Source organism: Rhipicephalus sanguineus, chromosome 5 (assembly GCF_013339695.2).
Source record: "Rhipicephalus sanguineus isolate Rsan-2018 chromosome 5, BIME_Rsan_1.4, whole genome shotgun sequence".
NCBI lineage: Eukaryota > Metazoa > Arthropoda > Arachnida > Ixodida > Ixodidae > Rhipicephalus > Rhipicephalus sanguineus.
In genome coordinates this window covers 42862621-42889060 of record NC_051180.1, presented here as the reverse complement: position 1 = coordinate 42889060, position 26440 = coordinate 42862621, and the positions used below count along the sequence as shown (strand labels likewise).

Below are 26440 nucleotides of genomic sequence, written 5' to 3'. Positions count from 1 at the left end.
ACAGCTCCGTCTTCCGTCGGATATAACTAGAGCTGAGGAGACGCTCCTGTGCCGCCTGTGGCTCGGGGTGGCTTTCACGAAGGCCTACTCATTTCGAATTGGAATGGCCAGCAGCCCGACATGTGATAACTGTAGCTGCGAGGAGACAATCGCCCATCTTCTCTGTGAGTGTCCTCGCTTCAGTGCACAAAGAGAAGAACTGTCCGCAGCGTTAAATAGACTTGACAATCGTCCACTGTCGGAGGAAAAGATCTTAGGACACTGGCCGAAACCATCCTCGGCACGGAAAGCTTTGAAAGCGTTATTGCGCTTTTTGCGCAAAACTAATCTCATAGACAGACTTTAAGCAGTGTCGTTTATCGTACTATTGTTCTTTTTTTTTTCTTTTTGTAACATCCCTTTTCTATCATCTTTCACTCCCCCTTCCCCTTTCCCCAGCACAGGGTAGCCAGCCGGTCTGAGAACTGGCTAACCTCCCTGTCTTTCCGTTTTTCTTCTCCTCCTTCTCCTCCTTCTAATTTCCGACTGCAATTATTAATTATTGTTGTGTGCTTGAAATACACCAAGGAACAGAACAAAATGAGAAACCGAAGGTATCTGGTTTTACTAAACATCTTAGGAGTGCTGTTTCTTGGGCGAGTTGGAAATTCATACTTGGAAGGGTAGCGCTAGTGGACACGGACTAGAGGAAGACACACGGACACACAGACGGAAGCGCTCTATCAACTGGTTTTTTATTGAAAATCTGCCCTACATAACCCATGAATCACCTGTTGACAATACTTTGCAGTTTCTCGATCTTCATTTACCATTTGGTAAAAAACATGCACGCTGGGCTTATCACCCCCGAGCCAACAAGCCGCTTTTGGCGTACAGTTCCTCGCATTCAAAGTTGGTGAAGCGCGGTATTGTAAACCTCTTTTTGGCAAATGCCGTCCGGAAGTCTTGTGTTCACACAATGGCAACCAGCCTGCAAGAAGAAGAGGCGCGGCTGGACTTGGCAGGATACCCGACACAGGTGCTCGTCTCCGTTGCGAGCAAAGTGCTCACAAAAGTACGCCACCCGGATGGTGAACCTACCTCCGCATCCAGGAAAAAGGAGAAGGTGGCAGTGATCCCGTACACACACGAGCTCTCGCATAGCCTGAAAAAAGTAGCGAGTCAGGTGGGAGTAAACATGATTATTTCAGCACCCGATAAGCTAAGCCACCTGTGTAAGCCCACCGATCCTGCCATCGAAAAGCACCAAAGTCCTTTCGTGCCATGCGCAGAAGGCGTGGTATACAGTTTACCACTGACATGTGGCGGGAAATACATCGGCCAAACGGGCCGATGTATCAATCATCTGCTACGGGAGCACAAACAAAACGTTGCTCGATACAGAGATGGACACCTGTCCAGACATTGCAATGACTGTGGTTGTTCACCTGTTTATTCAAATTGTATCATATTCAGCCTCCACAAAGATATGTGCACTCGAGAAATCATCGAAGCAAAGACCATAATAATAGAAGGGGCGAAATGTGCCAGCACACCGTCGATAGTGTTGTCAGAAAAAGAAATTATGTTCCTCAATTCGTCAGTGCGCTGAAATTGTCACGTGTCCATGTATATATGTAGGGCAGATTTTCAATAAAAAACCAGTTGCTAAAGCGCTTCCGTCTATGTGTCCGTGTATCTTCCTCTAGTCCGTGTCCACTAGCGCTACCCTTCCAAATTACTAAACATGCATCTTGTCTATAATGCTTTGGGTGCCTAGGCGTGACTGAACATATATATATATATATATATATATATATATATATATATATATATATATATATATATATATATATATATATATATATATATATATATATATATATATATATATATATATATATATATATATATATATATATATATATATATATATATATATACGATATTCCCCAAATGCTGTTAGACAAGAAGACAAATGTGTATTTCTTAGCATCGAATTCAAGATTTATTTAAAGCAGTATGATTAGCATATGCAATAGCGGCAACGCATAGGCGGTACTCGGCGAGTAGACGAAAACCAATATTTCCTTATAAGGGGCCCAAAATATTAAGAGCTGCTTGTGGTACTGAAATATACGACTAACGAATATCTACACACCTCAGGTGACTGACATTTCGCAGGTCAGCTGCACAACCGCTTTGTGAGCATGGTTCATGGCTTGACGTTCAATGTGATTATATGCATATACTGTACTCTCGCGTGGCCCAAGTTTTCAGCATAAAGAATAGCGCTCAAACTGGAGTTAGAAATGCTTGTAGGCGAGCTTGGGACATCGATATTAATCTCAGATTATTTTATTCTCGAGGTGACGTTTCCATCATCTATAAAAAATGAACATAGTTAAAGAATAGAATTGAAAACAACTTTATTTGATCCTGCGGAACGAGACATAGCACGAAATACTGACTTTACATTTGCATGTCTTCCCGCTGAAGAAATTCAGACTTCACAGTAAACCGGAATTTCATATTACGGAAATCTATAAAACAGCCAGTATAGCAGAGACGGTGACCTCAGTTTACGCATCTGATTCGATGCAACCGCCTGACCTTGTCAAAGCCTTCACGCCCGCTTTGTAAGCACCATGCTCACAGCGTTGTGTCCAGAGTCCTGGACGATGGGTTCATGTCAGATGACCACACATTAAGTCCGAATGACTGTTTCTTTCATATACATGTCGGAAATTGCCGGAAAGTGTTAATCTTGTCCCTATTTCAGGAGGAATGTCTCAAGGTATATTAACCCAATTTTCGTCGCTGACAACTCATGCTGCACCAACAAACTCGCCACTATATTTCTTCCACTTGTGTAACATACCATAACGATATGCTAAGCTTGGTAGCCGCCTGCGAAATGCCGAAAAAACTTCGCTTGCCCACATTTTTATACAGGACAAAAACAAAACCGTTTGGACGCTTGTTGGGGTGGCTAGCTTTTCTACCCTTACATCGCTCTTATTAGATTGCTTTTTTTTTTACGTTTTTCATTCTAAGGAACACGCGTGTGCACACGATCGGCACGGGCAGCGCACTTGATTCTCATGAGAGAGACTGGGGTCATAAATGTTTCCCTTTTTTTGATCTCGTAGGACATCCTTGAAAACGAGGAGATTAAGCTGGACTGGATGTTTCGCTACTCCCTGATGCACGACCTCGTCAAAGGCATGGCGTACCTGCACAACAGCGAAATTCACAGCCACGGCAATCTGAAGTCATCGAACTGCGTGGTCGACAGCCGTTTCGTGCTCAAGATCACAGACTTTGGGCTCCACAACTTGCGCGCCTACGACGAGAACGAGAATGAGGACACTTACGCATACTGGAGGAGTAAGTTGAGCGAACTCATTCATTCATTCATTCATTCATTCATTCATTTTTAAGGTAACCATTACAAGAGCTAGGCCTTAATAATGGTGGCTTTTGCTGCACAATGAAGCGCGGAAAGAAGAGAAAACCTAAAACCCGATGTAAATGTTGTACATGGAATGCGTCAAAAAAAAAAGTAATCAAGGACAGAAATCAAACAAAGCTTAAACACAAGAGCTAAAGTGTCAATATTACACCGAAAGGTATTTTGTTTTCTTCCAAAACGTGTAATAGTGTTACAGGTGCAAATTGAATTAACATAGAAAATGCCGAAGTTGTTCAAATTAAAAGAACGCACGCAGATATTATTGATGGCCACCTGCTTATTTTCTAGATGGTAGTAGTCAAATACCTAATAATAAAATTAAAACATCAAGCCGTTATTTTACGGTTGGTAACCTAATTCTTAATGCGGCGCAAAGCCACGCCGTGTAAAAAAGGTAAATCCCAGGTTGCGAAGACACCAGTTGGGCCTATAGTGATCCACGGCCATTTTTTCTCAGTCGGCCACGTTTACGCGTAATTGCTAAACTTGATCAAGGTGAAACAAATATATATGAAACAGTAAGGCTAGTACGGGGGTTCATATTGTGATGTGAGCTAAGCATTATCGGCAGCGAAGGTTATTCGAAAGTACATTTTACGAGAAGTTGCCACAATAATGATGAAAATGTGTTAAACTTCTGATTGGTGTCAGTCACTGTAACGACAACTTCGGTATTACATTGTCCACTGCAAATCATTTACTTTAGTAGCAAATGAGACAGTGCTTAGTGACCGCGTTTGACGCTCCCGTAATCAAGAATAAAAGTTTCTTCACACACTTTCAGTCTTTGCAAAGACAGTTGGCGCAGATTAGCTGAAAAAAAGCGCTAGTGAAGACGCAACTTCGGCAGAATTCTTGCCAATTTGTATCAATACATCTGCCCTTCTCTCGTTTGTACGCTACATGCGATGATAATTATATAATATTACCTTTTTTTTTGTGCCTACTCCTATGATCATCCTTTACTAATCTAGAGTAGCATGCGGGCATTTACATATACACTGACTATATATTTCATGAGCCTGCTTGCTCACGTGCCTCTTATGGAGCACAACTTTTCATACCGTCTTGGCTGAGCCAGTCTTATGTTAATCTTGCTTACTGAAAGAGATTACGTCAATGAATGTTTAAAATCCGTTCATGTCTAGTAACTGTACATTCAGAGTAACGGCGTTTCTCGGCTCACTGTTGCAAGTGCTTGCTTGTACTCTTTGCTAACACAAACGCTTGAATGCCATAACCCTCTCTTCTTACCCTGGAAAATTAAATTTTTTTTCCAAGGTTACGATTATGATATACGCCGGTGCTACCGATTCACCTCACACCAATTCTACACTTTCTTTCTCTGCTTAAGCGTGGTGCATTCTCAAGTGTACTGTTCACATTGCTGAATACAGTTTCCGTAATGTTACCTAGCACTAACTGTGTCATTGTTGCAGGGAAGTTATGGACAGCACCGGAGCTTCTTCGGTCCCCTGAGCCGCCCGTTAATGGGACACAGAAAGGGGACGTTTACTCTTTTGCAATCATTTCGCATGAGATTGCCGTTCGCCAGGGGGCATTCTATTTGGGAAATATCGACATGAGCCCCAAAGGTGAGATTCAGAAGCACTAACACGTACGAAGTTTTACTTCAAGTATTACCATTACTTGAAGCTTCTTAATCTCTGTTCTTTTATCCTACAATCGCAGGTCGCTAAGTGCATGCGCCAATATATGAGTGGTGCTAACCATCCAGTTTTGCAAGGAGTAGTTGTAATAGACTATTGTAGTAGCATCCAGGTTATTCTCACTCGCTGCTTTTGCCGTGAACTGCTCGTACGTATACAAACAAAAGAATTCTTAAGAGAATGGCGCTTTCAACTCCTGAAATGATTGTCCCTTGTTATAAGGTGTGCTCCATCTGTTTCAGTGTTACTAAAGATTAATTAATTGGTAGAAGTTTACTCTTACTTTATTACATACTAGAAGTTTTGCAAGGAAGTAGATTTTCCCCAGTTGTGAACAACGTGCGAAATAAGTTTGCTTCGCACATTCACGTACGTACATGCATATCGTTTATGAAGAGTTATAACACGCGTTATTTTTCTAATTTTTATAAAACGTGCGATGCTCTCGCAAAAAAAGGCAAGATGACCCTTTGTATCAGCCTTTATGTTGTTATCTAGCTCAGCAAATAAACATAAAGTGTTAGGAATTAGAGGGTGAATTTAAAATGCAATACAGACGCGGAAGCCGATGCGTATATTATAGCTTTGGAAAAAATTACCTAATAAGTGCGATATTGTAATAATGTTAGAACAACGCTTTTCATTTGCGACTCGGCTATCTAATTGCTATTTTGAGCGCCAGGGGAATCTAATTCCCTTAGTAATTATATTAGATTAGTTGAGTAATTATTCTGCTAAAGTTCACGAATACCAAGACGTATGATGCAAACATTTCATGAGAAATTAATATCTCCACCTGGCACGCAGATTTCATATTTTTCGTACGAGGATATAACGTAATTAAGCACGCGAGCTAATCATTTGAATTTTTTCACCTAAATTTGGAACCCGTTTGTTCGACTGCCTCCTCGTCGTAAGCTTTCTTAATTGTAGCAACGGCGCTTGGCCGATACTGCCCCCTGCTACAGCGAATAAACACGTTCAGGCAGTTAGAGCACTATAAAGGAGAGAATGCTGGGAAATATAAAACTGCCTAGACGGAAACGTGATACAGGAATCCGGCCAAGTGCGCATTTCGCTCCATCCATTCACTTACGGCACGTTCAGCGAAGGAGAGGCCCCACATTATCCACAACGGCTGAACCAACGTGAGTGCCAGGGCTCAGAACGAGAGCCATCGTTTTAGGTCGCTGCGGATTCTAAGCTATGGCCTCAGCGTCCATGGGGAATGAATGTCCGAACTACAAAGCTGCGCGAGGGGCTTACGAAGCCGAGACACAATCCTTTATCGCCTAGGTTTGCAACCAGATCCCCGAGATGTACGGTGGTGAGGCTTTACCCGTAGAGTCTGCAAAGCAATTCGGACAATGCGAGACGATTGGTACACAAACCGCGACCGCTTCTCTTCCGGTTGTCTATCCGGGAGCTTTGAGACGATCGCTGGAAGCCGCGATGCCCTGATATCCAATGCTCGTCCGGCTGCGCGCGGGAACCCAATTGCATGGATTTGTACATAAAGAAGAATTCGACGCGAAAACAGGCCTTCTTTCACAGCGCGTCCTATAGAGTAGGTGGCCAGACCTGGAAACTGACGGGCAAACAAACTTTTTCGTGAAACTAGGTAAGAGGATAAGCTCAAATTGTGTCTTTATGTACCACACAACATTTATGCCTTAAATTGCCACAGTTGACGAACAACGCAGCTGAAGGGCTTATTTTTAATTATACGTAATTGTAAAGTATGTAAAGTAAAAGAGAAGGATAATGGATCGCGGGGCCTGCTTTTGTAAGACATAACTGTAAGCCAATAGATATTGAAGCCAATGAAAGCATAGTGGGCATTATTTGTAATGTATTGTTGGGGTGCATGAATTACGACACAAAGCAAAATAAAAGACAAGGAAGAAAACAACATGCTGGCAGAAAGAGCGGGGTGGGGGTGACGAAACGACGACATTATAATTGTGCGTATTTTATTATTCTTACAACACTGTGCTTCAAGGAAGGCATACGAGACAGATTTTTCTGTTTAGAACTATGTCCTGTCCCATCCAAATGTGAACAACTTAACGTGTGTGACCTGTTTTTTGTCACCCATACAGAAAGGTATGTGGCGTGAATGTTTCAGCGTATATGGAACTACAGTCACTCGGTAAAAAAAAAAGGTGTGATAGTACCTCTTAACCAATGGTGCCCCAAACACATTTGCCGTGCTTTAGAAAAATGTGTATGCATGTCCATAAGACGCAAGTGTATGATGGCAGGACTGCTTTCTTGAGCTTCTGTGATACATTAGCTTTATTTCTCTTCGGCTTTGATCAAAGATGCGATGCGTAATTTTGGATGCCGTAATTCTCGAATAAAAACTGTCAGCTGTTTCAATCTCTCTCCTATGTAACTGATGTGCGTGATAATTTAAATTAAATGCCTGTAATCTCCCGGTGCAATTCTGAACACCGTATTGTAGATCAACAAACACAGTAAGAAAAAGCACATCTGTATGTACACATTGTATACCGGACGTGACCGAGTTACCCCATTATCTGAGCAAAATGTTTTAGGGGCGAAGCTCCTTAAGGCGGCACCCGTTCGTCCCTCGTAGTAGTGCGTAACCAGTCGTAACGCTAGTACCAGATCTTGACCTCCAAGGTGGTGCCGGTGGGAGATTTTTCCCGTGCGTTGTTGAACAATAAAAAATTCGCAGCGTGCGCGTTAACTAAAAGCCGAATTCTTCTGTCTCTCATTCCCCATTAGCAGCCATTGGCATGTTCCAGTAGGAAACGTTAGTAGAAGTGTAAGTGTTAGCTAAAAGCCGACTTCTTCTGTCTCTCATTCCCATTAGCAGCCATTGTTTACCTCCAAGGTAGTGCCTGGTGAGATTTCTCCTGTGCGTGATTAAACAATAAAAATTTTGTTCAAAACGCCGTTGATTCATGAAATAAACCAACGAAAGACGCAGGTGTTTTCTAAAAGCAGAACGAAAGAACGCCAGGTGTTTCTAAAGCAAAATGAAAAGACGCCAGCTGCTTAACGAAAGACGCCGGATGTTTTCTAAAGCAATGGTTTTCTAAACAATGAAAATTCACAGCGTACATGTAAAATTAAAGTGAGCTGCAAGTCGTCATAACTCATCGAACCTTTAGTATAAACGCGCCCGATCTCACGTCGGTGATGATGTACTGGGCAGAATTCACGGAAGATTCACGGTTTACCGATGAACCTCCGCAGCTTCGCCCACTCATCATCATTCACTCCGTGGATATGCTGTGATTTTTTTAAGAAACAACTGAAACAGAAAACTAATTCTCTATAACGTTAGCTTACCTTTTTATTAATAGTGCTAGCTGCGTTCTCTTCAAATCATGTTTGTTTAATATGCAAAATACTTTGTATTCCTTCCAGAGATCGTAGAGCAAGTCATATCTGAATCAAAGCCACTTTTTCGGCCTGTGTTTGACGAAATCGACTGCCCAGACGAAGTACGTCAGCTGATCACAAAGTGCTGGGCTGGCGACCCAAATGAGAGGCCGGACTTTCAGGCCTTGAAGCCGCTCATTAGAAAGCTGAACAAGTAAGTAGAGAGAAGAAAGGAATACATCTTGCCTTTACACAAAGTGTCTTCGTACGCACTCTCGTCTCTGTCTGCCAGCACTCTAGCGCTTTTTTTGGGTCTGTGAACTTTCTTGTGAACATGGCACGAAAGTGCTGATACTTGTGCACTTGCTATGAATAGACGAGAGTATGTATTCAAATGCATGTAAATGATAAGTCAAATACAGCGAAGTTATACTATAGGAGCCCCCTAAACCACAGAAAGAAATGCTCTGGTTTGGCACTTCGCCATCTCTAGGCAAGATTTTACTGCATGAATCGGAAGCAATGCGTTCGCTAGGTGAGAGGGGTTTGTAAAGCTTTACTATATATCACATTATTCGATTTCTTTGTTCTGTTTTGCCGGGATATATTCAATTATGTGCACTGCTATTTCTATTGTACCAGCGTCCGACTGCACGTTCCTCGACGAACTGGCCATACAGCAGTTTCAGAGATGTGTTGATACCGACTGTAGTGATCACAGCGGACAACCGAAATATCATGCGATGTATCCGCCAAATATGAGGTCAAAGAAATTACCAAATGCCAGTTTCGGTGCACCACATTGGCCTGCTTTGACGAGTACTACGTCTTGTGTGCCCTAATACAATCGTTATCTTCGTCATCTGCGTATATATCTGAAAGGGGAAAAATATAGTGCTCATAGCGAGAATAATGCGAGACCCATGTCGCCAACAGAATTGCAACGTTTCTAACGTGATAGCGTAATAAGGAGCGAGTCGAAGGCAGTGTGAACAACGCACTTCAATGTGCTGATCATCGATGTTTTATTTTTTTTTTCAGAATTGAAAGCTGTTGAACAGTAGAACCATGGCGCTCCCTGAAGGTTTCGTCGCGCTTAACTTCCCATATCCGCCTAGTTTTCACAACACATGTTTATTTAATCATAGAGATGCCGAAGTCCCCACGGCTATGTTTGTCATTCGCACCGCGCGTGAGTCAAATAAGCTCCTGGGCATGTGAGAGGGCGAGATCTAAGGGGGAACTCGGTAACATATAAATCCTTTAGGCCTCTCTGAGCTTGCGCTATATAGTGGCGGCTTTGTATCACTCTGTAACGAAAACAGAAACAGAGAAATGTTGTCCTAGAACACGTCATGTTAACCTTGGCTTACAGCGCGGCTAACGCGGACGAAGAAGAGAAGGGGACGCTTGGCACAGCGCTGCGTTTCAACTGAAGTTTTATTGAAGAAAACGAGAACATAAAAAAATTTGGCAGATCCCACGTACCGTGGTAGTCGATGTTATGCGAAGCATGCGGCAGGAAGGTGACTGTGGCGTAATTTTTTAAAGGCGAAGCATTTCTTAGCGAACCTTTGGAACTTTGAGCGTTTCTATCTACGTATCTATCTATCTGTCTATCTAGCCACCTACGTCTGGGTGCTCTCATGATCGCCTTCCTAACTTGGTGTAGACCAAAATTGGCATTGGACGGTAAGAGGATTTGACGAATATGACTGTCGGGTGATAACATGAATAACGTGAAACTCCTGTCGCGTACGTCGTAAAACCCTTTCCTCCAGACGCGTGTGGCACATACCCGTTTACCAAGGGCCGCGGTGTACGGGTATGCGCCACAGGTTATTGCCAGTTTATATCAACCCAGGAACGGCGAGAACAGAAACTGGTCCTTTAAATGCGAGAGCGTTAAGAAAAACCGAGAGCGGCAGCATGGACCCGACGAATGGAAACTATAAATTAGGATTGCAGAAAATATAATTTAGGATCCCAGCAGGAATCGAACCCAAGCATGCTGCGTGGTAATCAGCTATTCTACCACAGAGCCACGCTAGTTCTGTAAACCTGTTTGGAAAAATAGCCTATGCAGGCGTAATGTTGGTGCAACGTCAATTGTGGTTGTGTTGCTGGCCATCTAATTTTACAAGAAAGAAATAAACACTACATGATACTCCTACGATGCAGGCGTCATATCAGATTAACGTCTGTGGTTCCAGTGTTGGCACCGCTTTTATAGCAGTCTAGTCATTACGTGTGTATTCCTATGATTCAGTAAGCTATATTGAAGCATTGCTCGACCCCGGAGGAATACATTAACGAATGTTACGTATCATATTCACATGATTGCTCCATAAAGTGCACCTATTTCGATAATACTGACGTATGTACTCTAACGGGAGGGCTGACGTTACGTCGCACCATGTTACCCCTTAAACGCCAGTGTTGTCGACGTGCTCGGTAAGCCCACAATGTGCACAAAGCTACTACACTTACAAAAACACGTCGATCCACCTCGTAACGCTTCGCTCAAAGCCATAAAATACGGCATAGAAGTACTCGCTGACTGCTTGGCATGCAACCGATTCCCACAACGCGTGGGATCTGCCGAATTTTTTTTTCACTGAGCCACACGTTACAAAATGACGCTAAAGATTTGTATAAATTTTATACGCACACATATATGTTGAAGAGCCGCATATGTGTTATATAACCAGTTGTTTATTTTTTTTCGGGGGGGGGGGGGTTCAACCATACTTTATGTATGTTCATGCGTGCGTTTGTGTGTATGTATACGCAACCAAAAGTGAAAATTTTCGGGGGGAATTTGAACCCCCCAACCCCCCCCCCCCCCTTGGCTACGCCCCTGGTTGATATGTAGTGCTTATACGTGTCCCGAGAACGCACGCACGTTTCACGAACCCGTGTGCATGTGTGGAAGAAGTTCTTGAGAGTTCTTGAACAAGAGCACCATCACCGTGACCAGTGAGCACCAGCAGCTGGTCATGACTTGTTATAGGATCCGGTTGGGATTGTGGTGGCGAGGGGTCGATGTGTAGTGAAGTATGTGTATAGTAGAGCTGTTGGAATTCGTGGATGCCTCGGTCATTTCGTCAACAAGTTGTCTGTCGATAGAGCCGGCGACATGTCCGAACCTGAAGCCACCCTTCGCGTTCTGAGGTATAGGCCGTTGAGGCTGGTAGGCCTGGATAGTGCTATGTAGACCAACATAAGTGGATGGTAGTTGTCGTATTCGTAGACTACCTAGACGTATGTGGCCTGCGTAGCCTAGTCTACAAAGCGGCTGTCAATCAATCTGGCATCATCTTCGGTCAGCATGAGGCCATCGCCCAGCCTCGTAAGAAATGAAGATGACACTGCGCCGTTCTGGCGCACGAAGTGCCCTTTACGGTGCGGTGATGTGGATATTATATGTAACTTTCGTTAATGTATTCCTCCGGGTTCGAGCAATGCTTCAGTATAGCTTGCTGAATCATAGTATTACAAACGTAATATTTATTAGACTGCTACAAAAGCGGAGCCAACACTTGAACCACAGACGTTAATCTGATATGACGCCTCTATCGTAGGAGTACACATCGTAGGAGTATCATGTAGTGTTTATTCCTTTATAGTATCATGTAGTGTTTATTGCTTTATTGTGAAATTAGATAGCCAGCACCATAACCACAATTGACGTTGCACCGCCATTACGCCTGCATAGGCTGCTTTTCCAAACCAGTTTATAGACCTGGTCTGGCTGTGTGGTAGAATACCTGATTGCCACGCAGAAGGCTTGGGTTCGATTCCTGCTGGGATCCTAAGCTTCATTCTCTCCATTCGTCGAGTCAACGCTGCCGATGTTGGTTTCCCTTAACGCTCTAACGTTACCAATGTCTGTTCTCGCCGTTCCTGGGTTTATATAAGCTGTCAATCACCTGTGGCGCATATCCGTACACCGCGGGCCATGGTAAACGGGTATGTCCCACATGTGTCGGTAGGAAAGGATTTTACGACGTACGCGACAGGAGTTTCACGTTATTCATGTTATGACCCGACAGTCATATTCGTAAAATCGTCTTACCCTCCCATGCCAATTTTTGTGTACACCAAGTTAAAGAGGCGATCATGAAAGCACTCAGACGTAGGTGGATAGATAGATAGATAGATATATAGATAGATAGATAGATAGATAGATAGATAGATAGATAGATAGATAGATAGATAGATAGATAGATAGATAGATAGATAGATAGATAGATAGATAGATAGATAGATAGATAGATAGATAGATAGAAACGCTCAAAGTGCCCAAGGTTCGCTAAGAAATGCTTTGTATTTAAAACACAAACTGGGCACTTCGTGACCTACCTGGCCTTGACCCTTCATAGCCAAATAACTCAAATGTACTCTGCGCAATTAAGCATTGCCATTATGGTAATTGTCATTGTCATAAACAAAATTGCTCTTCAGGCTGCCTGAAGGGTTATCAAGAAAGATTATGGAGGCCTTTGCTAGAAACAAAAAAGGATCTCAATGTGTGAGCCAGCCATCCATTGCCTTAATGGATAACGATGTTTCGCTGTTCGACAGTAAATAGGGATCTCCTGCTATCCCGTGTCTGGTATACGGGTTCCGTTTTACTTTCGCAATCTGTACGTCTTCTATAATTACGATGCTTAGTTGCGCAGAGTATATTTGAGTTGATTGGCTATGAAGGGCGAAGGCCGGGTTGCTCACGAGATGCACAGTTCGTATTTTTATGTCCCCGTTTTCTTCAACAAAACATCAGTTGAAAGTCAGCGCTGTGCCATGTGTTCCCTTCTCTTCTACGTCCGCGTTAGTCGCGCTGTAAGCCAAGATGAATTTATACCAGCTCGCCCAGTACTCCATCCTGCCTCATATTCGTTACTTTCTGCATTCTGGTGCTCTGTCCCTGATGCCGCGTATTTTTTTATAATCCTTGTACCCGAACATATCATCATAATTTAAGTTTCTGCAGTGAAATCTGTGGGTGTTTACTTATGTGTCGTTCTTAGTGTCTCTTCTTTTATTGTCACCCTAACATAAATACCTGGACTATTAAAGAAACGCGTGGAATATGGTGCCACTTTTCAGTATGAAGTGTTGGCTTGTTATATTCACCACTTTTCTTATATGCGTGTCTATATATGCAACACAGTTAATAACAGCCGGCCTAAAGTGAATGCCGCATATACATAGCGACTAACCAGGATGAGAGAATGCTGGCCAGTCTTATAAAGACAATTATTACAGATTATGCTACCTAAAATACCTTGCGTTATGCACATCATTCAGTTACATTACGGAATCTTCGAAATCTCCCAAGTGCGCTTTGCTCTATCACTTATCTACATTCCTTAAAAAAAAAAAAAACCTTTCGGTGATTGGCAATCTGTTCGCTAATCCTATTAAATCCTGCATAGTTTTGTTTTGCAAGACACTCAAAGAGCTTGCGTGTAATGTAGGGTGGATATAGGCCTAATCTGCCTACATGCAGCAGAGCAATGGTACATAATTGTCCTTCATTACAGGGAATCCGAGAGTGGCAATATCCTGGACAACCTCCTGTCACGGATGGAGCAGTACGCCAACAACTTGGAGTCTCTCGTAGAGGAAAGGACCGCAGACTACCTCGAGGAGAAGCGAAAAGCCGAAGATCTACTTTATCAGCTCTTACCAAAGTACGCGCAGTAGATTTCTATTTCTATAAGTTCTACAGCTTGTATTTCTACAAACTATTGCAACTTTTCCTGATTACCAGCAGGATATCGGTAATCTCGGAGGAGAAAAAGTCGCCCTTGTAACCACAACCTGGCTGCATCATTTGAGATTGTTGGACTAGCAGCAGCAACCTAATCTTTCCAATTTCAGAACATCTCCTAGAGTCCTTAAGATGTTATTATTTTAACTCAGGCCTGTATGCAAGAGATAACTTGTCGACTAACTTACCTTTCTTTTTTCATTTAATTCTGAAGAAGCACAAGATGGCTGCTTTGCTACAAACAGGTGTTCAACTTTATACCTTTAAATTGTACAGCACAGTGAGCAACATTACAGTTCAGATATGGAAGAACATTGTGGCGTTCACTGCACACAGTCCTCGTGCTGTCCGGCGCCCTGACATTGACAGTGGCTGCGTCATATCTGGCCCTACAACAAGCCGCACTACTGTTCCTGCATGAAAAACACAGTGAAAGCCTTCACATTTACACGGATGGTTCAGTTTCTTCTGCAAGCTGAGCAGGGGCAGTGGTCATTCTCTAGAAGTCTGTCTCCATAAAATTCAAGACATTGTATTTGACATCATCGACGGCTGCAGAACTCCCCGCCATCCGTGCTGCTGTAGAGTTCGTATTTGAAGCAACATCACATGCATGGTCAATCTTCCATTCAAAGGCAGCCCTCCAGTGCATATGTGTCGCCATATCGTTATGGAAGAAATGATCAATAATTCGCTGACATAAGGCTGCTTCATCACCGCGCTATAGAGAAGAAGCACAACATAACGTATCAGTGGATACTCGGCCATTATGTTATTTACGAAAATGACTGTGCAGATGAAGCCGCGCGATCTGCTCATGATGCTCTCCATTGTACAGCTATACCTTTATCAAGAACGGACGCAGCTACAAGGCTTCGTTCACTCGTACGTCAACTGACACTCGCACAGTGGAACTCGATGGCATTTACCAAAGCCCGACCTCGCAAGTTGGACCCGAATGTACAGCTACGTGTTCTGTCGGGAATAACTAGCGCGGAGGAGGCACTGCTGTGCCGCCTGTGGCTTGGGGTGGGCTTCTCGAATGCTTACTCATTTCGAATCGGAATGGCCAGCCGCCGGACATGTAATAAGTGTTGCTGCGAGGATACAATCACCCATCTTTTCTACGAATGTAGTGCGCCAAAAAAAGAACTTTCAAAACTGTTAGACAGACTTGACAGTTGCCCATTGCGGGAGGAAAGGGTCTTGGGACAATGGCCGAGACCGTCCTCGGCACGGAAGGCTTTGGGAGCGTTGTTGTGTTTCTTGCAGACCACTGGTCTTAGATAGAGACTTTAAGCAGTGTCGTTTATTGTATTATTGTTTTCCTTTTTCTTGTTCTTCTACTCCTTTTTGCAACATCTCTTTTCTATCGTCTTTTATTCCCCTTACCCCTTTCCCCAACACAGGGTAGAGAGCCGGCCTGAGAACTGGCCAACATCCCTGTCCTTCCGTTCTTTTCCTCCTCCTCCTACTCCTGCGTTACAGAGACTTTTAGTTGCACACTGCGATTTGCAGTCACGAGGAAATCAATCCCTGTGAAAATAAACGGCGCTTACTGCTTATTTATGAAATCGGGGTAGTATCTCTGAGTATAAATATTCGCCCGCTTTCGAAATTTTTGCCATTCATTGAGATTGCATTCGCTGCAATAATGAAAATTAAAAGAATATGAAAACCTGAAAACAAAACACACATTGAAAATTCACACTCACACCGGTAAGTGGCAACGCGTGCCCTGCACACTTTGATATGACTGTCAGGAATTATCATAATGTTGTTTCTTTAATTCCAGTGTTCGCGCTCGACGCAGTCTTATGTTCGCGTATCGTCGACACTCTTCATAGGTGCCCTCAGACCGTGCACCAGACGTTGATCTGAAATCAATTTATGAATCATCTTAGTTTTGTTGCTGCTTCATTTGCAATAATCAGAAAGACAAAACGCTTCGTTAATGTCGCGGGGTAGGTCAGGGAAATGAGACTCTGCATGAAAGAAAGGAAGCTGTTCGTCATTGATTCGTGAATTTTTTTATCAGCTTGCGCAACTGCATCACGGCGCAGTGTCGGAAAGAAGGCCACCAAAATTCAAGACAGCTTTTCCCAGATCTTGGTAACCAATCGAAGGGATGGCCGCCGACGCTATCAACAGGACAAATGGAAAATTTACCTGCTACGTACTCTCGCTCACTGCATCGAAAATCCGAATGGCGCTTGCTCTCGCTTTAATGAGCCCAAAGCTCTTTAGGGAGCCAAAACTCGTTGCTCTTTTTACGCAGGCTTGGTCAGTTGCCGCAACTTCATCTACCGAACATTGTACGTAACCAGGCGAAGTCTCGTCAAGTACTTGATTGCAGAACTGGCCACTGCTTTCTCATCACAGTTGTAGTTTCGTTGATCAATACATTTTGTTTTCAGTCTGATTACTGCAAGCATCCTTTGATGTCTCCTAATGCTAACATGCCCTTCTTTTTCGCTTCTAGATCAGTAGCAAGCCAGCTCATCAAGGGTCAATCAGTCCGTGCTGAATCATACGACATCGTCACTATTTACTTTAGCGACATCGTAGGATTTACATCACTGTCTGCCCAAAGCACTCCTATGCAGGTAATTAATTGCAATGACTTTCTAACCTCGAGTGCGCGCGTTTCATTTCCGGCCACAACGGCCATCTTTCTATGGAAGCCAAATACGCTGTTACCTGTGCACTTAAATTTAGGGGCACATTAAATAACCTCAGTTGGCCAAAATTGATCCGCTGTGCGGAAGTATGGTATGTCTCATAATTATGTCAATGTTCTCACACGTAAAAACCCAGAATTCAATCTATTGTTTCTGTAACTTGTTCTTGCGAACTTTCTGTGACAGATTAAACGGTAAATAGTGGCCTTACTATATTCCTCTCTCGAAATTGTTGCGAAGGCATGGAATATTCGTATTTACGTAAAAACCACATGAACACAGAACAAAACAAAACGTAAGGTACGCGCATAGAAAAGTTAAATAGTTGTACAAGATACATGGTGTTCAAGATAAATAGTAGTGTCCTCAATTGCGAGCATTTAATTCGTGTATCTCGTATGTTCATATTTACCGCAATGCTTTTAAAAGGCTTTCTCTTTTGTTGCTCCATTGTAGGTCACGGGCCGTTTATATTTGGATTTTCAAGTTCAGAGTGTACAGTCGACGGTCTAAACATGATAAATCAACTTTCCGCATTAGCACCATGGAATACTGCCGCGGGCCGCTATCCATAAACGGCTGCGATATGCCCTATCTGCACTCTTTTCTTAAGTGTGATTTCTGTGCATTGTTTTCATAAAGAAACGCAAATTGACAATAATAAATTAGACAATAGTGCTAAATTTGAATTCTGCTAAACTGAGAGGACTATACTACCAACGAACAAAGAGGTTTGGTAAACCAGAAAGGAGCAAAAATATAAAGTTGGAGCCAATCCACTTTGTGAAAGTTCATTTTTCTTGTGCTTAACTTCCCAGCCTTTCATTTTTTTTGTCTGTTTGAGTAGTTTTTCCTTATCATAAGTTACGCACTTCCCGTTAATGCTATGCTAATTAAAAGGCCCACACTTCCCATTATTTGTATGCTAATTATAAGGCCCATGCTTCCCATCATTGGTATGTTAATGATAAGGCCCATGCCATGAGTGGCAAATTTTCACAACCACCCCAGACTTAATTGGCCTGCTGGCTAACTCTCCTTGCTTTATTTTTTTGTTTTTTTTTTCTGTTTTGTTTTTCTGTTACTCGATTACGTAGCTTTATTCCTTTAGTGCGAATACAGCGCTCTCGTTTGCCATTTATGAGATAATAGTAATATTTATACGTGAGAAAAAGTAAGACAATTACCAAAAATAACCCTCAATGCTCACTTAGGTATGTGCATATGTATATGCCGAGTAATTGCCGTTTTTCCATCTTATTTTCTCTAGGTGGTGGACTTGCTCAACGACCTTTACACCTGCTTTGATTCTGTAATTGAAAACTTCGACGTCTACAAGGTAACAGCGTCAGAATCCATTTATTTTACGTACATATCTTATTGGAGAGCTCTTAGATATATGTTATTGGAGAACTTGATTTGATTCTTGTTTCTTGGTTACAGTTATGCCAGTCATGAACACTGTCGCTAACACATGTCTACTCATACAACGCTCAATAAGTTGTATTTTATATTGTCACGTACCAGTAAAGGTATGTAGGAAAACAGGCGCGAATAGCGTGAAAGCAGCAACCAAGGAAGGCTTTATCTGAACGAGCTTGTGCCCATGAAAAGAAAACTAATACGCGAGCTACAGTGTGGCTGATAGACAGTAGTGAAGAAGCGTCGCCCCGCAACTGACTGCCGTCATTCGATTCCGCGCAAAAGAACGGCTCGTACACATTCTTCACTCCCTTGCATGTCCGTCAACGGGCTTGAGATCGGCGCCTGAGTAAAACTCATTTCGGTGTGCCCCGTTAATTTGAAACGCCGCATTGCACAAAAAGATTCCCTAACAAAGCAGACACGCAGGCGGCGAAGACAACCAGTCCGTAGCATCGCGCGCGGCAATATTTACCAGTACAGACAGTTCCTTATTCCTTTTTTTTATTTTCCTGACTGATGAGTTCGTAAAAATATGCTTCTGAAAATATTGGACGATATATTACGATTTTGAGTTTCCGGTTATGGTAGCCTCCTGAGCAGAGTGGAAAATAACTCCAAATGAAATACTTCACTGCGAAAAATCAGAGATAGGTTTACGGCGACAACTTTCGACCACCCGGCACAGCAATGACTAGCGGGTAGAATTACAGGTGACTACGATTGTTTTCGCGGTGATTTGAGATGTCACGCATATCTAGATTAATATGAAGGCATATTCTTTGATCGAACTTTTGAAGAAGTCTGAAGTTAATCATCTGGTACTTTAAGCTACAAAGTGTACGTTCTCTATGAGCAATGATAACTGTAAATAGCGAATTAATCAAAAAGTATAAGCTTTAGGTAGAGCTACTATTTTTTTCCTCGTCGACTACTGGAAGCACATTGAACTACAGGTTTTCCCGCTCAATTTAATCGAAGCGGCAACCAGATTGGCTGGCGCTTAGATTAAATTGAGCGGGAAAACCTGTAGATCACTTTGCTTATCAATGAGTTTTGCTGTCGTCTTAAATAAAATTATCCCGATGGAAGACCGTCCTTTCGTGAAGACCATCGCACGATTTGAGCGGGTTGCAGGAATTCAACGTCTGTGTACACATTAGCACATTAGATCTAAATGTTCGTTGTGAAGTGACTTATTTGAAAGCTGCCTGAGGGCAGTCAGTCTTCTTTTTGACAGCAGCACGAAAATCTACGGCGGTTGCCCGAAACCCCATCGATGGTCTAGCTGCGGGTATGAAGCGTGGTGTAAGCGAGTCGGTTTAAAAGAATGAAGTCTTTTTAACCCTCCGCTAGCGCAAGTGATGTTTGGTGAGCAGTCCAAAAAATGCCGAAAAATTCAGCGCATCACCTTGGAGCGCCGTGTTTGAATCCTCTAGTCTTCGTCTTGTTCTAGCGCTGTTTCTTCGTTCCAATACATCATCTTAGCTTTGTCACACACTTTTTAACGAGACTGTGAGCGCTAAGTGTATGCAGGTTGGGGAAGGCCGAGACAATTCTTTGTTGTCCCCGACGATGACTCTTGTGATAGGATGAATTGTTTGAATACTTGGTACATCGTTTTTTGAAAAAGCGCAGAAGGCAACTGACACTGTATGTAAAGGAACACATATACGAATGTTACAGTGGATACCGGGACATTGCAACACTCCTGGCAACACAGCAGCTGATGAAGCAGCACGACAAGCACACCGCAAAAATGATATCGTTTCTATTCCAATATCGAAAAATGAATTGCGAAGCATTTTAAAGACAAAATCTTTCAATCTGTGTAGAAATGCGTGGTTCGACGAAAATTCTAAAGGCTGTGATTTATATCATATAGATCCACTCATCAAATTTGAAATTCCGTTATCTTTAGACAGAAGTGTGGAAACCCTTATTCACCGATTAAGGCTAGGCACTGCCTACACCAAGCATTTTTTACACAGAACTAGCCGTGCTGAAACTCCTGAATACGATTGCGGATTCGTACATGAAGACATATATCACCTCCTTCTAGAATGCCCATAGCACGACGCACCAAGACGCCTACTTAAATCATCGTTAATGATATTAGGCAGCAGACCACTAAGTTTAAGGAAATTTTGGGGCCCGTGGCCTACAAGAGGTCTACAGAAGTGTGCTTTAAAAGCATTGAACATTTTACTTGAACACAGCGGCGTTTTTGACCATTGCTAGCGCATTTACGCTTTGTTTTGTTTTAATGGCAGAGTGTACATTTATGTGCGTGTTGACTATTTTAGTCGTGGTCATGTTATGCAACGGTTGCTCTTCATTTTCTTTAATATCACCGTGTGTACACATATATGTGATTGTTGAATATGTTGTTTTGACTGTTATGTTATGTCTTGGCTGTTACGCTAAGCTGTATATTGTATGTACTACGGGTTAATTGTGTTTAGAAATTTGGACACTATGTACTTTATGTTTATGGGCCCTATATACTCCAAGAGCTAAGGAGTAGAGGGCGCCTTATTTGTGCGTCAACACCTCCTTACATCATGTCAATAAAAAAAAAGAAGATCCTGTAATGTTCTGAGAGTTAAATCATTGCCCCTCCCAAATTCGTAATCACTTTCATGCGTGTCGCTGCCCAGTATGATATTGAATTTACCTGAATTTTCTGACTTGTTACCTTACAAACACGATGAGCCGTCATGCTTAAGGTTGTTCGGTCCTCGGGAATCAGCACTACAGCAGATCTATAAACACGAATGCCGAATAGTTTTTGAAGTCTACACTATAACCATTACAGTTGCACGTAACATTTGAAGATTCTATTTTTTTATTATGGCTTGACAGTTTTATTTAATTCACTCTTGCGCAGGTAGAAACAATAGGCGACGCATATATGGTTGTCTCTGGCTTGCCTGTCAGAAACGGCATCATGAATGCACGTGAGATTGCCCGGATGTCACTTGCGCTCCTCAAGCAAGTGCTTTCATTCAAGATTCGGCATCGGCCTGGAGAGCAGCTGAACTTACGCATTGGAATTCATACAGGTCTGTGCTAGTTTTCATTCTTCGCTCAATAAAAAGCAGTTTGTCGAATAACGTATCAATCTACGAGGTCATGGCAAACATTCACGGAGGTTGTTCTGCCTTCTTGCCATGGTCCCGTGAAGTATGATTTCTCAAAACTTAAGGATTGACATATTGAGCTATCCATCAAAGGAAGTACAGGGGTAAATGAATGCTTTTGTGAAGCATATGCGCCGTATTTGTAGTAAAACAAACTTCGTTCGCAGCAGTTTGGATGGAAACTTTTCTCTTTCAATGGCTTCCCCTGGTGGTCTCAAGTTAGCCATAGAATAAATTTTTACCAGGTATATTTCATTTGATGTAAGATTTTTTTGGAGACGCTATACAAATATGCTTACATGCAAACTAGTGAGAAACTGAAGAAATGGTGAACGAAACGACGAAGAAACGGCTGTGAGTAGCATAATGCCGAGAAAACGAAACAAGTGTAGCAGTCAGGCCAGATTTTTTTGAAAAACGAATTGTCGTAGGAAGACTATTTACTGAAACTTTTTGATGATTAGTTCCGGCGTTTTCACATACCAGGTTATGCTGTGCATGTGGCAGAATAGGATCCTAAAACTGTGAAAAGGGAGCCATATTTCTTCAGACCTATAAAAGCACTTAAATTCAAAACACACAAACAGGTCTTTTCGTAATGTTCAATGATCTGACAAGGACAAAGCTTTAGCTGCCACCTTGTACAAAGATTATTTCATTGTGAGGTATTTGAAAAAAAAGGATGGCTGATCCCTCCTTCATAGGAATCGGTATAACACGAAAGTGAAACGCGTCGTCACAGAAGTAGTTTATTGTTTATAGTGCATTGGTATACGACACCTTGTACATTGTCTACTGTTGTTTGGCAGATATAGCATCACTGGATGTGGACGCATCGCACTCACGTTGATGCCTAGTGGCACATCTCCGTACCGACGACAAACGCCCATAATCATGATTTAACCCTTGCGGTAGCTGAAGTTCTTACATATATGTGGATACCGCATATGGTGAATCCTGCACAAAGATGGCATCAACCAGCACATAATAAACACTAATGCTCAATATGCACTCCTTCAAAGCGTCGTGAAAGCGAACAGAAACGCTACGCGCGTCGTTTTTCCCTCTAGGCTGGCCGCTAATCCTCACAGGGCAAGCGGGGAACGCGGTGTGACAGCGAGCGTCGGAGCTATTTGTCGACATGGATGGATGCTATTAGAGAGGCTTGCGCTAAAGCGGCCACCTTACGCTGTGTTAAAGCGTTGACGAAATTAAACATGTATTGGAAACACACCGTATGGGATGGTCACTGCAACGCCACGTTCTTTTCTTTTTTCGAGCCTGGTGGCACACATGTCACCGCCCCGTTACGCTCTTAGCATCCATCCATTCAAGAGTACTGCGAGAGGCAAGTGTAAAAGATAAAAGGCGCGTTCATGTCGCCTCTGTAATGTGTTAGGCGGTAGCTCAGTGGGCTAAACGCCCGCTAGCCATCGTCGCGAACCGAGAGGTCACGGGTTCGATTCCCGCCAACGGAACATTTTCTTAGTTTTTTTCTTTGCCATATGATGGCGTTCATTCTGCTGGCCTACTTCCGTGACGGAAATACGTCATGAAAGTCTTGGTGGACCCCGGCATAAAACTCTTTCGTGTTAAAACAAACAAAAGGAGGGGAGAACTTAGTTTACAATATCTGTCAACGATAATGCAGTCGGCGTTTGAGCAGAGTGACATGCCATACCGCCAAATATTCCTTCAATTGTAATGTTTGTTAAATAGTAATAATATATCCGCTGCCCACAGACCTGCCTGTATGCGCCTTTACCCATCCATAAACACTGCCTTTAAATGGTAGCCATATTTTGTCACTGATAGTGAAGAATTAATTTCACCTTACACAACGATTGGAGCTCACGTATCTATTTAAATAATTTGTGGCTCGATTAGGCATTAGCGTTTTTAGGAACTTGCCCCTTACGCTCGGGGCTTGTTCATCGCCGTAGCCGCTAGTTCTCATTGCTCAAGACAGGTAAAGTATAACCATCTCGGCGCACGTTCGCGCGAAAGAGAAGTCTTCTTGCTCTGGTTCTTCGAGCGCCTTGATGATGATATTAACGCAAGCAATACCATATATAGCATAGCCAACTGTATCATAACTATCTCAGCGCACGCTCACGCGAAAGAGAAGTCTTTTTCCTCTTGTTCTTCGAGCGCCTTGATGATGATATTAACGCAGGCAAAACCAGAATAGCATAGCTAACTGTAGCATGCGGCGCTCGCTCCACTTCGGCGCGTTCTATAGTTTGATAGGAGACCGCTGGAAGGCCACATTCGGAAGCCACGGTTGTGGCTAATTCGCGCAAAGAAACAACAAGGGCAGGGTGAAGGGGAGCGCAAAATTTCGACTGTCTATTCCAAATCTACTGCAGTGCTATATATATGCAAAGGCAAGCGCGGAAAGCAAGGCATACATCGAACAGATAACGTTTTGTGCAACGCAATACATAGGTATAGACATGCGCAAAAGAACAGGCGCACAACGATCGGATAACATCTTAATCACAACCTGCGATGCAAGAACGTGCTCTCTGCCTGCGAAAGGAACAATGAAGTGTCACTAATGCATAATAAACCTCGTGCTTCTGTATGAAAAGCTTCCAACAGTTCTCGAGCAGTGGTGTGCTTGCTTCTCCCCAGAATCTGAATTTGATGCAGATACGGCTCACACTTGTGGGAATTGCAGTGGGCCGGCAAATGTGCCCCATCTTTACCTTTTAGTGACAGCTCGTGTTTTCGCGCACACTCATTCACGCACCTTCCCGTCTGGCCCACTTATGTCTTGCCGCAGGACAACTAAAATTCGTAAACAACACCGGTGTGATTAAGATGTTATCCGATCGTTGTGTGCCTGCCCTTTTGCGCATGTCTATATCTATGTATTGCATTGCGCAAAACGTCATCAGTTCGATGTATGCATTGCTTTCCGCGCATGCCTTTTCATATATATAGCACTGCAGTAAATTTGGAATAAACAGTCGAAAGCTTGCGCTCCCCTTAACCTTTCCTTTGTTTCTTTGCGCGAAATAGCCACAACCGTGGCTTCTGAATGAACGAATGAACATGAACCGACTAGCCCAACAACGTGTGCTTCTAGAGGGCCACAACTGCGCGCTTCCTCTCTCTTTCAACAGTCGTCAGTCAGTGCGCTTCGATACTAATAACATGAACGAAAAACACAAGGCGGTGGAGCGGAGGGGTGTCAACGCAGCAGCAGCGCGGGCTCGCCGCCAAGACCATGCGGTGAGAGCTTGCGAGGCCGAAGAGACGTCAGCGTCGTGTGGACCCCGAGATACAAGCCCGCGAAGCCGAAGCAGCGCAGAAGCGGCGGCAAGAGAACCTCGAGGAGGTACTGGCGCGGGATGCAGCGGCCAAGCGCCGAAAGCGGTCACTGCCTGAAGTTGGTGGCGCTGACGCGCGCTTCAAGCGCGATTTCCTCGACAGCACGTTCGGACACAGCTGCAAGGTCTGCGACCTCTTGTGATTCGACAACAACCTGACTACAATCGCTGCTATAACAGCGTGTCACGTATTTATATGACAGTAGAGGAACTGTACAGAGCATTCATGGTTTACCCCGTTATTTCCGAGCAAGCTCCTCTAACATCATTCACTTCGTGGATACGGCGAAAATTTTTTTGGCTTATGCCTAATCTTTTTTTTTTATTGTCAGCCGGAATAGTTGATGCTATAGCTTATATCAGTCGTACATGCAATTTTCTTTTGCCGTTTCGCGAGGGACACCCCACCACACCAACCTAAACAAGAAAAAGGCGGTTGCCTGGTGGTAACTACAGACACACACGTATTCGAACCCAACGATCCTTCGCCTCTGCTACCCACACATTTATCCATCAGATGAGTGTAAAACATGTGGAGCTAGAGCAACGCTGCAGTGGGAGAGCACCGGTAGCAAGCAGCAGGTACACCCTACGAACGGGGAAGACGTGGTAGTCTCGAACCGCGGGGCAAGATGGTAGGCGGCCCTGCTCAGCCACAACCTCGCAGATCAACTGTGGGCCGCTAGGCATGCCGAGGCAGCCGCCCGTGTCCAAGGACCAGAGGCCGTAACCTAGGCCGGGTTGCTCGTGGCCCCACCGAGTGCAATATCGTCCAACATCTTGAATAACGATTTTACTCTCTTACTCGCGTGTGAGATTGACGTTTGAAAGGCTATGCAGCAGTAGCAGCATGCCGACGTGGGCCAAATGGGCTAAAGGTTCTATTTAGCTGATAAAAAGAGACCTGCGGTGTCCTTCTCTTCTACATGGCATTAGTGTAGGGTGGATTGTTGTATGCGATAAACGTGGACCATTACTGCAAATTGTGGCTGCGTTTCACCTCGCAGTAATCACACCGCACTCACTGGTGTATCAAGAAGAGCATCCGGGCAAATTACTGCGTTTTAACGTCCTGCACACTGCACTTGAACGAAGGCACAACTACGAGTATGCGTTGTGGAGAAAACTTGACAGTAGTCATATAAGGACTTTTTGTAGAGCAGCAGTACGAAATATATACTTTTGATGGAACCTGCCTAACGTATCTAAATTATTTGGACTTGCCCGTGCTGACAAAGATAGGCGAGATATGCACTCGGCCATCCGCAATAATGAGCACAACACCATTTTCTGATATTCAATACTCATCAGATGTTCGCTCTTGTTTTGTGGCAGTACTGCGGATTGCTGCATTGGCGCGTACCTGACTAATCAAATGTTGTGTAACGTAAAACTCACACCCTCCCAAGGGTGCAACTTGGGACCACGTAAATAGCTACACCTTGTTTCTTTTTACAGGAGCCTGTGCAGCGGGTGTTGTTGGATTGAAAATGCCGCGATACTGCCTTTTTGGGGACACTGTGAACACGGCTTCGAGAATGGAATCAAACGGACTGCGTGAGTATTTATGCACACTGTAGGCAACCTATCACCTCT

At 43.5% G+C, this 26440-nt stretch overlaps 1 protein-coding gene across 1 annotated transcript in view; it reads left to right on the top strand.

Annotated features, from left to right (window-relative positions):
* LOC119393555 (atrial natriuretic peptide receptor 1) overlaps positions 1-26440 on the top strand; it is a 215530-nt gene that overhangs the window by 173442 nt on the left and 15648 nt on the right. Inside the window, exons 12-19 of the mRNA XM_037660647.2 lie at positions 3132-3369; positions 4894-5049; positions 8527-8695; positions 14031-14180; positions 16743-16866; positions 18212-18280; positions 21254-21428; positions 26303-26401. Of these exons, the coding sequence (XP_037516575.1) occupies positions 3132-3369; positions 4894-5049; positions 8527-8695; positions 14031-14180; positions 16743-16866; positions 18212-18280; positions 21254-21428; positions 26303-26401 (1180 nt within the window). The remainder of the gene's footprint in view (positions 1-3131; positions 3370-4893; positions 5050-8526; positions 8696-14030; positions 14181-16742; positions 16867-18211; positions 18281-21253; positions 21429-26302; positions 26402-26440) is intronic.